Source organism: Nannospalax galili, unplaced genomic scaffold (genome assembly GCF_000622305.1).
Source record: "Nannospalax galili isolate Female #2095 unplaced genomic scaffold, S.galili_v1.0 scaffold870, whole genome shotgun sequence".
Taxonomy (NCBI): domain Eukaryota; kingdom Metazoa; phylum Chordata; class Mammalia; order Rodentia; family Spalacidae; genus Nannospalax; species Nannospalax galili.
This window is the reverse complement of record NW_008329130.1, coordinates 1749282-1760860: the sequence shown is the minus strand read 5'-3', so window position 1 is coordinate 1760860 and position 11579 is coordinate 1749282. Positions and strand designations below refer to the sequence as shown.

The following is an 11579-nucleotide window of genomic DNA, read 5'->3' as shown; positions in this document are numbered from 1 at the left end:
CCTGTAGCCCCAGCTGTCCTGGAACTCGCTATGTAGACCAGGCTGGCCTTGAACTCACAGAGATCCGCCTGCCTCTGCCTCCCAAGTGCTGGGATTAAAGGCATGCGCCACCACGCCCGGCTCAATGTAACTTAAAAAAAAAATTTTATTTATTATTTTTATTCCATGTGTATGAGTGTATTGCCTGCATGTATGTGAGTGCACCTGTATCAGGCAATGCTGCAGAGGTGAGAAGAGGGCCCTGGATTCCCCTGGAACTGGGGTTAAGGATGGCTCTTAACTGTCATGTGGGTGCTAGGAATCGACCCCGGGGTCCTCTGCAAGAGCAGTCAGTGCTCTACACCGCTGAGCCATCTCTCCAGCCCTCGTGTAACTTTATAAGGGCTGTGATATAACTTGTGCCGATTAGCTTCAACTGTAAACACATCTGGGAAGATGAAACCCCAATTGAAGAATTTCCTCCATTGGGCTGGCCTTGTCTATGAGGCATTTTAACTGCTCATTGATGTGGGAGGGTCCAGCCCACTGTGAGAAGGACTAGGTGGTCCTGGGGTATATAGAAAGTAAGCTGAGCACAGGCCAGGGGAAGCAAGCCAGTAACCAGCATTCCTCCATGGTCTCTGTTTCAGTTCCTTCCCTCAGGTTCCTGCTTGAAACCCTGCCTTGGCTTCCCTTGAATGTGGACTATAACCTGTAAGCCAAATAAACCCTTTCCTCCCCAACTCAGTTTTGGTCAGTGTTTTATTATAGCAACAGAAACCAAGCTAGAACACAGTTTGAGGGTAGAGTGCTTGCCTAGCAAGTTCAAGGTCCTGGGTTTCATCCCCAGCACCACAAAACAATTTTATTACAAAAGAGTATATGGACAATGTCAAAAAATTAGTTCTACACAAAACACCACAACTTGGAGAGTAAAAGCCCTTTCTGCAATCCTATACTTACCTGCATTTTCTACAAAGGGGTACAGATCAGTGGTAGACTGCAGCTTAGCACGCACAAGGCCCTGGGACCCAGCCTCAATACCACACATTTTCTATGTATGTGTGTAGCCCACCAGCTTTTCTTTTCTATATACATAACACGCAGTAATGTAAATGGGGATGTGGTGGATGCTGCGTGTTCTGATGGTCCTCCAGCTTCTTTTGACTCTTTGCATTAAGAGCACTCCACTAGGACACTCACACTGAGGCTTAAGAACTCAGTGACTTATGATCATGTGAGGAGAAAGGTAAGCTCCTAGGATCCACGAGTCTTAGGTTTTCAGGTAGACCTGGCCTGGGAGCCAGGAGAGACAAACCCAGACCAGAAATAGAGAAAGGACTTCCACTACGAGACAGTGGGAGGGCAGGGTAGGCTGCACATATTTGGCTGTGGCACTGGTGAGCATGCAGCACGCTTTACAGGCATGCCTGGGCAGGCTGCGCATGAGGTACACCATCCCAAGTCACTATCTGAGCTACCAGATGTTTCCTGGAAGATTTGGGCTGAGCTGGCTGGGCCATAGTCAGCATCAGCGCTTGGGAATCAGCCCTTATACCAGGGCGGAGCACAAGATCTGCAGATAACCAGGGTGGCAGCCTGGTATGCCAGACCTGCTGTCCTCCGCAGCAGCCTCCCAACCCAGCAAACAGTGGCACCCCTGCTTGGACACATGATGGGCCACTAAAATATCTGTGGCAAATAATCCCAACAACACATGAAGAGAATGACAGGAAAGGACCGTGTGGCAATGCTGCTCAGAATGCCAGGCTAGTGTCAGAGAGGCCAAGGAGAGCCTTCATAAGCAGCCAAGTTAGTAAAGTAAGGAGACAGTGAGGAGCTGCTCTAGAGTTTGGTTGCAGGTTTGACCCTGGACCCCTCTGTATGGTCAAGGGCAATGATTACTCCTTCCAATCACTGCCTGATAACTAGAAATAATGCAAACAACAGTTGTCTACAGTTAGAGGATGTTTCGGTCACTGGGCACAGCCTCTGTTGTGAAATAAGTGAAGGGGGATTCATTCCTATGAGGAGGGCAGAACTCCCTCAGGCACAGAGACATCTAGAGCCTCAGCCATCCATCCCATCCTGTCCGCTGCCAGAACCACACCAGCCACTGTTTGGCTGTGCCCCACAGGGACAGCGCCGTGCTAGAACACTGAGCAGCTTCAGTGACCCTGGACAAAGAGGGGTGGGCAGGGTGAAAGTTAAATAAACGCAGTAACCAGACCCTCTGAAGTTACATGGACAAGCCCCCCTGCCCAGACACCTCTATTTCTCACCCTTTCCAGGCCTAAAAATGGATCAACCATCTACTTTATTGGATCCTTGGCTCCCACTTGAGGGAGGAGATGGGACCAGACAGAAGGCTGCCTGGGGACAAGAGAGGACAGCAGCCTCTCTCTTCTTCCCTAAATTCCTGGTTCACCCATTCAGCTTTGCAAAGAACCACTGTGTGGTGCTTCTGGGAAGGGCTTGGCTGGTGCCTGGCCCTTGACTTACCCTGGTCGATGGAGTGCTGTGGCAGCTGGCTGAGCTGGCTGCTGACTACCCCCGCATAGGTGCGCAGGAACTCTTCCTCGCTGGCGGTCAGCTACAGGATAAGAGCACTGAGGTGAGGAGTGGCACACACCTGTTCCCTAAAAGGCCCTCGCCCAGGCCTGCCTGATCCCACTAGTGCCCTGTTCCTGGCCCTCTATTCCTGATATCTGACCCCTTTGGTTCCATAGTAACCACACCTGACTCTCACCCCGAAAACTGGGGCCTTGCCACTCAGTTTGAGTCTGAGATCGGTGTCTAATGGCTGATGGGTAATTCCAAATCTCTTCCTTTCTTTTCAAAAGATGCCCCTGTGTCTGCTGCCCTCTGCAACGTCCATCCTGCCCAGCTGCCCCTTGCCTGCCCCCTGGGAGAGAAGTCTCTTGGTGGTCATTGGGGAAAGAAAGGAAGGTTAAATCCCACTCCCTCTTTCCTGGTCCAAACTCAGCAGTGGAGTGGGAAGACTGCTCCAGCAGTGCCTCCAAAACCGGACATGCTGGGCTCTGCACCTAGGGAGTCTGAACTGGCAACAGAGATAATCTATTGGCCCAGCAGCCCTCTCCCCACATCCTAGAGACTCAGGAGGTAACTGTAGTCGCCCCACCCTCCTTCAGGTAGCAGGTACACTACTGCCTGACACCCTTCAGTTACTCACATTTGACCCCATCTTCCTCAGCATGAGCAGCACGCGGACCTTCTGCTGAATGTACATCTCCTCCGGACTCTTCCCGGGTGCTCCCTCGCGGTTCATCCCCCCAGCCCAGCTTTGGGGATTCCTGAAAGGGAAGGAGAGGTACCATGGGTAGAAGCTCAAGGTACAACACGCTCAAATAATGACATCTGTAGGTGACACCTTTCTGACATCTTTCTCTCGAGTAGGCCCTGCCCAAAAGGGACCTCATTTCTGACAGCACAGAAGAGGACATGGAGGGGGTGGGGAGTTGCTCAGTACCTCCCCTGACCTGAGGCCCAACCAGCCTGATGGAGTAGTTCTTATTCCGGAGCAGAGGCTGTAGGGGACTGGTTCCTGCGATGAGCCACAGGAGCTGTGGGGCATGAAGCTCCAAGAGTTCTTCGTCTTCAACACAAGCAATGGGTGCAAGAAGTAAAACTGACCTATCAGAGGCAGTTGGTTGGGGAATCCATGAGATCAGTGCCAGCCTCCAGACACAGCGACAGCACCCTGTGCAAAAGCCCCTGCTGAGTTCAAGAGGCCAACTCCAGGGCTAGGCTCCAAGGAGTCCCTCGACAGGGAGAGGCTGGACCAGTGCTATGGAGTAGAGGCACCAGTAAGGCTGCCAGTGCCACCCTCACAAACCCACCCCACCTGTTGGAGGGCGGCTCCTGTAGACAGCTGCGAAGGCCAGCGGCTGTGTCCAGGTGTCTCGGGTCTGTGGCCAGCCCCAGAGAGAGAAGCCTGGAGCCTCCTCCTCCAGGAGTGGGAGGAGGAGGCAGGGATATAGGGGCTTGGGTTACACACTTGAACTCCTGGACAAGTCAGAAATAACGCAGCAGCTGGTGGGGTGGAGCCTCAGCAGCCCTGGTGCCAAGGAGCTGCGCTCGGGGAACAGGGGAACCGGGCTGGCAGGCTAAAGACACTCCTCATACCATCCACCCTCAGTGGCCCATGAGCCCTGGACAGGGGATCTCCTGGACAGGGCAACACTCCATGCCAAGGGGGTATCCAGGTATGTGCCAGGGCCTGGGCAGCAGCTCCCAGCAGGTACTTGTCATCTGCTCATCTGCCTAAAGGCTAATGGAGCCCTCGCCCTAAAAGCCCACACAAGAGGCTAAAAACTTGCCCAGCTGGGGCTGATGTCACATCTGTACGCTAGACATAGCACAAGACTTCTTCTTCCAGAGGACTTCTTCCAGAGCCTTTGTAACCACCCTTGAAGGCCCAGAGTCCAGATTCCTTTCCTCTGTGTTCTGCTCCCTTCCAACTCCTCCTCAGAAAAGGGCTCAGAAATCGGCTTAAGAACCAACTCACGGCTGGGGTAAGGCACAGGGGCCTAGAACACAGGCTCCTGGATGCATGCCAGCCCGAGGACAGCCTGCACTTCCCGCAGAGCTGAGCAGGAAAGGAAGGTTTTGCAGTAGCACTGCTGAGATTGATCCATTCTCCCTCCAGTTCATGCCTTCTGCGGAAGGGCCTCACATGGCCTCATGGTGTGAGCTCTGCCCTGGGTCATGAGCATGGAGGGTGTGGCCTACATCTTTTCCCTGAGGCTTCCATCTGAACTACCCTGTGGTCACGGCCTCATGATTCCCTCATCTCTTCCACTGTCCTTTCCCCTACAGAGTGACTAGAATAAATAGATCAGGGCTGGCCCCACCCCTGCCTGATGCTACCTGAGAATATACTGCACAGTTCTGGCCGTTTCCCTGCAAGGCCTGGGACAGCACAGCCCTGTCCCTGCTGCAGCCCACCTTGCTGGGCAGTCTCTGCGCTGCATATCCCCTTGGCCTGCAACTAGCCTCATCCCAGCCTAAAGACACCTTTCCATGGAAGCATCTGACAGTGAGGCAGGAGCCAGTCCTGTGCTCCACCCCCGTCCCTCCTGGTCACGTAGCCCTGTCTCACTGTCCTAATTTTCTGAGTGTCCTGTTGGAGCATCGGCTTACTGTCTCTTCCCTGGCCTGCTGGACGTCCAGGGCTAAGTCTGCTTTGCTTGCCTCGGTCCTCCGGGACTTTGGCATACAGCAGGCACTTAATAAGTCCTGCCACTAGCTGAATGGAATCAGGAAGCCATCTTCAGTATCCGAGCTCCGCCCCCCCCCCACCGATTTAGAACCAAATGTCATTGTGTTAAGAGACTGAAGTACTAACCCTGTGTCCCACAACCAACTTTAGCTTTCCCAGAGGACTCTCACATCCAAAGTACCCAGTGTGCTCTGGGCCAATGTGCCCTCCGGGGGACGTCGGAAGTGTTCCAGGAAGCCCTCGAACTGGGAGTCAGCGGTCTCATAAGCAAAACTCTTCCAATTCTGTCCTGTGCCCAGGGGTTTTCAGTCTGCCCTCCCTTAGTGAAAGGCACATGGGTTACAAGGGACCGGCCACTAGGTGCCGCCACACACAAAGGGTCCTTCCAGGCTGCTGATCTCTTAACCACCTGGAATCCTCACATAGTCCTTCTAGGGCTGCCTTATTCCAAACTCACTCTCACAAACCACACTCCAACCACCCTAGGTCATGGGGAAGACAGAGTGATTCCTTGATTCCTTCAGAGAGCAGATGAACCATCTGTGAATCAGAACTGCACATGATCTGGTTAGGACTGTCACATCCCTAGGACCCCTCTCCTTTTTAAAAGAAGCAGTAGGTACTCACTGGAGAAACACCTGATCTGTATCTTGCAGTCAGTTAACATGGGGCCTACCTTTCAGAACTCTGTCTACAAACAACCTGGCTCTTTCACACCCCAGAAGCTGGTGTCACCTCCTCCTCTTGGCTGCTGCGACCTTGATGTCACTGGGGCCGCCTTATGCTGTGATTTCTGGGAGTCACATTTGTATGGCTCCACTGGACCTCTGGTGCCAGGTTACTCTCACTTCAACACACTTGCCTAGCACAGGCTGTTTCCTAAGCTTCAGCAAATTCCTGAGCTGGCATTTCTGGAAACCAAATCTTTCATGTTTTTGTTTTTGGGGTTTTTTTTGTTTGTTTGTTTTTAGCCTTTAACAGCTGCACCATCTCTCCAGCCCCTGATCTGGCATTTCTAAAAAATTCTCATCATCCAGTATTTTTTTATATTTATTTGTGTATTTATTTAACTTGTGGGAGTTGGTTCTCTCCTTTTACCTTGTGGTCCTAGAGACTGAACTCAGGTTGTAAGACTTGGTGGCAAGTACCAGAAGCTGCTGAGCCATCTCATTAGCTCTAGTGTTTTTAAAGCTCTGCTTTGAGCTGACTCTGCCCTATTGCCTGACAGAAAGGAACACCCAGGGCTGGATCTGGGGCAGAATGTGGAGCATAGGGCCCTGCCTTTCACACTCCGGGCCAAATGCTCTAGAAAACATCTTGGCTGATTGATATGACTCTGTCCTAATCCACAGTAAGGGTGTCAATGTGACGAAATTAATAATTGAAGAGAATAAATCATAATCATACCAAACAACACAGACAAATGGCTGCTGGTGTGCCTCCAGCATATTATAGTATGTTTGGGTTCACTGCCTATCTAAGTGAAGTTATTAAATTTTCATCACAATTCTGTCAAGCACTGCATTAACCTCACTGGAGAATTCCCATTTCCCCCTGTAGAGAACTGGGCCCCATTAAATGAGCTTAAATTACATAAGCTCAAACTGCAATTAATTTAGACACTAATTATTCATCTAATCTTAAATCTAAGAATCAAAGCAATGATGCATCTCAGAAACGGCAACGGCTCTCTCCACACATCTCCCTTCCCTAAAGACAGGGCAGTGCTTCCCTGTTCCTCAGTGTTAGTCACCTGGTCAGAGGTAAGCCAGAAACAGGAAAATGGGAAGAAACATCAGGTAGCTGTCAGTTATGTAAATCAATGGGGAGGTCTGCGGTTGCATGCTATGTGGTACTAGGCCACATGTTACGTATAACATGCATTGTGTGGTAATAAACCACGTTATGAATAACACGGGTGCCATGCCAGAGAAGTCCATCTGATGGAGCAAATACAAATATGAAGACTCATACATTCAATATATTTACCAAAGCATGTACTCAGACTCCCACCACACACACACACACACACACACACACACACACACACACACACACACCCCAGAGTTGGTGATTCTGAGCCTGCCTTTCTGTTGCAGAAAACTTGGCTGGTCAGAAAAGGACATTGAAAAGTGGCTCCCAACCACTGTGAAAAATCCATGCAGGGAGGGAGCATGGGGCTCGGCCTGAGATGTGTGCTGCAGTCTCGGGAAGATGTCAGGGACACCGAGGCCTCACTTCCACCCAGCCTCTGCATGGACCTGACACGGACCAACCTGTGATCTCTAGGAGGATCAGGAGAGACTGCAGGCAGACAAGCCAAGAACGAGACATGCAGTGGTCAGAGGCTGGGAGGCCAGGCTGCCCTTGTGGGTCTCCACCTGTGAAATGCAACCAATGCTGATAAGGAGCTTGAAAAGCTGGTCTCCCTTTGACTGGAGAGAGTGACCCTGAATGCAGACAGAGCCACTTGGCACCCATTTTATTTATAAACCTGAAGCTAATTCTGGATACACACATTTATAAACATAAAATGTCAGTTTCTACCCACTGGGGTCTTCCATCTGCCAGAAAAATAGCAAATAAGCTCAGGCTGGACCATGACATGGGGGGAAGCGGGGGTGTTCCTCAGGACCTCTGATCTCAAGGTTGTAGCATTTGTCTTTCATTTTGCACATTTTTTTTTTTTGTCTTTTTGAGACAGGGTCTCCCTGTAGCCCCAGCTGTCCTGGAACTCACTATGTAGACCAGGCTGGCCTTGAACTCACAGAGATCCACCTGCCTCTGCCTCCCAAGTGCTGGGACTACGGGTGTGTGCCACCACGCCTGGCTCCATTTTGCACATTTTAAAACACATTAAATGGGAAGCCAGATGTGATGGTTCACACCTGCAATCCCTGCACTTGGGAAGCAGAAGCAGGAGATGTCACAGTTTGAAGTCAGCCTGGTCTACATAGTAAGTTCTGGGCTAGCCAGAGCTATATAAGACTCTATGTCAAAAAACCAAACCAATGGGGCTGAAGAAATGGCTTAATGGTTAAGAGCATTTGCTGCTCTTGCAGAGGACCTGAATTCAGTTTCCAGGACCCACATGACAGCTAACAACTGTCTATAACTCCAGTTCCAGGGAATCCGACACCCTCTTCTGACTTCTGTGGACATTGCACAAAATGGGTGCACCTATCTACATACATCTAATCCACTCATACACACAAAATGAAAATAATAATCAAAGTATTAAAACAAAACAAAACAAAAACCACACATCACGGAGATGAGCATGGAGGCTTCCCTATAGCTCGAGGCTACCCTGGGCTATGGTGAGTCTCAAGTTAGCCTGGGTTATAAAATGAGACCCTCTACCTTGGGTAAAGCCTGGTGACCCAAATTCAATCCCCAGAATCCACGTAAGGGTAGAAGGAGAGAACCAACTCCACATATTCAGCAAGTCACATACACAGCCCTCATATATATGTATTATGCGTGTGTGCGCACACACACACAATACTAAATTCCTACATTGTAGAAACAAAAAAAAGATAAGAAAGAAAAATAACTCCCATATTGGAAGAGATGAGCATCTTGAAGGACCGTGGAGAAAGGTAGTGAGAAGGGCTAACTTGATGTTTATCCAGCCTGGTCTCAAGACCACCCCCACCCCCACAGCACTATCCCATGGCCACACCACAAGGCCTTCCCCTCAGATCCTTACCTGCTTCTGGAAATTAACTTCAGGCAAACAGATGCTCAACTGTAAGGGGAGGCTGCAGTCAGGGAGAAATAGGAAGGTGCCGCCCTGTAGAAACACAGAACACGGTCATGGGAGGAGCCAGGAGGCCCAATGGCTCCCAGTGGGACCTGGTGCACACACCCCACGCCACCCCATGCCGAGAGAACAGGACCGCTGGCAGGAAGCCTGTGACCACAGATTTTGTCACAGTCCAGAAATACCTGTGTGTCAAGTAAGCCCAGGGAACCTGCTCCAACATCTCTGAGACAGGGTGCTGACTGTGCACCAGGCTTGCCTGCTCCACACAGCACACACCTCCTCCCCTGGGCTAGTCACCTCATTCCAGAGACACTAGACCTGAATGACTCACTGTGACAGCTGATGGGCAAGCCCCTGAATCTGCACGAGATGACTTCCCACCCACCAAACACCTTAGGCACAGAGCCTCGTCCCTCATACTCTGCCTTCTGTGTGGGTCAAGTATGTCCATCTAAGTGCACAGCGGACAACCTGAAGCTGTCTGTGCAAACTTCAATGAGCTCAGACACACTCTTATCCACTGAACTTGTACTCCAGCCCCACACAGTGGGATTTCAACAGCTTCCCCTCAAGTCAGGCACTGCTTTGAGCCTCTAAGTCTGTTGTGTGGGTCCCTTCATCGAGGGGCTGGCGTGGGACGGATGGCCTCACCATCACCCCACCACCAAAGGAACCCTATAGGAACAAGCCATTTATAGCAATTAATTGCTCTCTTCTTCCTCCAGATATCAAAGTGCTGAAATACCAAGGAACCCTGGGGAACTTTCCACCCAAGTCTCCACATTCCTTCAAAAAGACATGAAAAGGGAACCTCCTCCTACTTCTGAGGGACTTTCATTTCTTCAACTACCATGGTCACTAATTATCCTTCCTGTCCACAGGGCTCAGGACCTTCAAGGAAGAGAAGAGAACTTTGTGTTTGTGGCTTTAAGTGAATGTATCAGAAGGGAAGAGCTGCCCAGCAATGATCTGCTTTGCTATAATCAGGCCAACAGCCCTAGTCTACAGAGAAGGGAACTGAGGTGCATGATGCCTTGGCCTGGCCCAGTGTCAGACAGTGTGCCTACTCCAGGGGCTAGATTCTGTTTTCAGTCAGTTGTCACTGACAGGCTGTGTAGCCCAAGGCTAGTCATAGTCCTGTGCACTTCATTTCACTACAGGTAAGAAGGAGCCCGAGCCTCTGCCTCGGGTAGCTACATGGGCTGGGGGCTGCACAATGGCAAGGGCTTATTGCCTGCCTCTCTCCCCCTTACCCATTCCCCTCCCTCCCACCCTCCCACTGCCTGCCTCTGCTTCCTGAGTGCTGGGATTAAAGGTGTGCGTCACAATGCCCCACCAAAATTCTTATTTTCTTTAACTTAAAAATTTTTTTTGTTATTTTTATTTTATGTGTATACGTGTATTGCCTGCATGTAGGTAAGTGCACCCGTGTTGTGCAATTCCCATGGAGGACAGAGACGCTGTCGAATCCCCTGGAACTGGAGTTATGGACAATTGTTAGCTGCCATGTGGGTGCTGGGATTCGAGCCCAGGTCTTCTGCAAGAACAACCAGTGAGTGTTCTTAACCAAGTGTGTGTGTGTCTGTGTCTGTGTGTGTGTGTGCATGTGTGTGTGTGTGTGTGTGTGTGTGTGTGTGTGTGTGTGTGTGTGTGTTAGGGATCAAACCCAGGGCCTCATGGGTGCTAAGCCAACTCTACCATTGACCTTCAATGCCCCTATAGTTCCACCTTGAAATTTGTAATAATTTAAAAAATAAATTGCACCTACACTGCACCTCATAAATTATATGGCTAATTCAAAATGAAAAGGGTCAAGGTGCCTCCCAAACTACCAAGGGCCCCACAGCCTTACACAGACCACTACCTGAACTCAAGAAGATTATCAAGCTGCTGAAGGACCTCACAGGCCACGCCAAGCTCAGGCAGTGGAGACTCAGAAGCAGGGCTAACACAAGGAGCCTCTCTGCCAGAGATGACCAAATGGCTGAGGAAATCTCCCTGCACATAGCAATCAGCACAGATGAGATTCCATAATGAGCCACAAGGATTCCAGAATGCCAACTACAGATCAGACTGTGCCGTGTGCTGCCTCCCCCTTCCCAAGCCCCCAGAAACACAGAAGCAAGGGAAGAGATGACCTAGGGCTTTAACCCAAGGCAACAGGTGACAAAGCATGCAGGTGACACAGCTCTGGAAAAATACAGGGTTGGGACTATCTGCCAAGCGCTCTGGAGAGAAGTCACTGGACTGGGGTCTTGAAAGATGAAGAGGAATTCTCTGGAAGAGGAAGAGGAAAGCACAGGGTGCAGACATTGATTAAACAATTAGTTGGCATCTTCTGTAGGGCAGGCATTGGGAATACAAAGGTGGACTGACTTATGATGAGGGACAGAGACTCAGGACAATACATCTCAGACACTGTGACAAAGGACATAGAGAGAAATAAATACAAGGCACCCTGGGGACATGTCTCTGAGATCTTGACCTGTCAGACTGCTGTGTGGGCCACAGTGACAGCCCGGGGACAGGCTGGACAGGTAGGACTGAGAAGCCTATGGAGGCTCAGAGGCAGAGGGATGACAGGCACAG

At 50.6% G+C, this 11579-nt stretch overlaps 1 protein-coding gene across 8 annotated transcripts in view; it reads right to left on the bottom strand.

Moving 5' to 3' along the window:
* LOC103733222 (beta-catenin-interacting protein 1) overlaps positions 1 to 9020 on the bottom strand; it is a 150413-nt gene extending 141393 nt beyond the window's left edge. For 6 of the 8 annotated variants that reach the window (XM_029562938.1, XM_029562945.1, XM_029562955.1 and 3 more), the window contains exons 1-3: positions 8934 to 9020; positions 3173 to 3293; positions 2482 to 2572 (exon numbers count right to left, since the gene is read on the bottom strand). In XM_029562938.1, coding sequence (XP_029418798.1) covers positions 2482 to 2572; positions 3173 to 3268 — 187 coding nt within the window. In that variant the 5' untranslated portion in view covers positions 3269 to 3293; positions 8934 to 9020. Of the gene's footprint in view, positions 1 to 2481; positions 2573 to 3172; positions 3294 to 7497; positions 7603 to 8933 lie in introns of all 8 variants that reach the window. The other 2 variants (XM_029562939.1, XM_008831875.3) reach the window with 2 other exon arrangements.
* Between the last annotated feature and the right edge of the window lie 2559 nt (positions 9021 to 11579).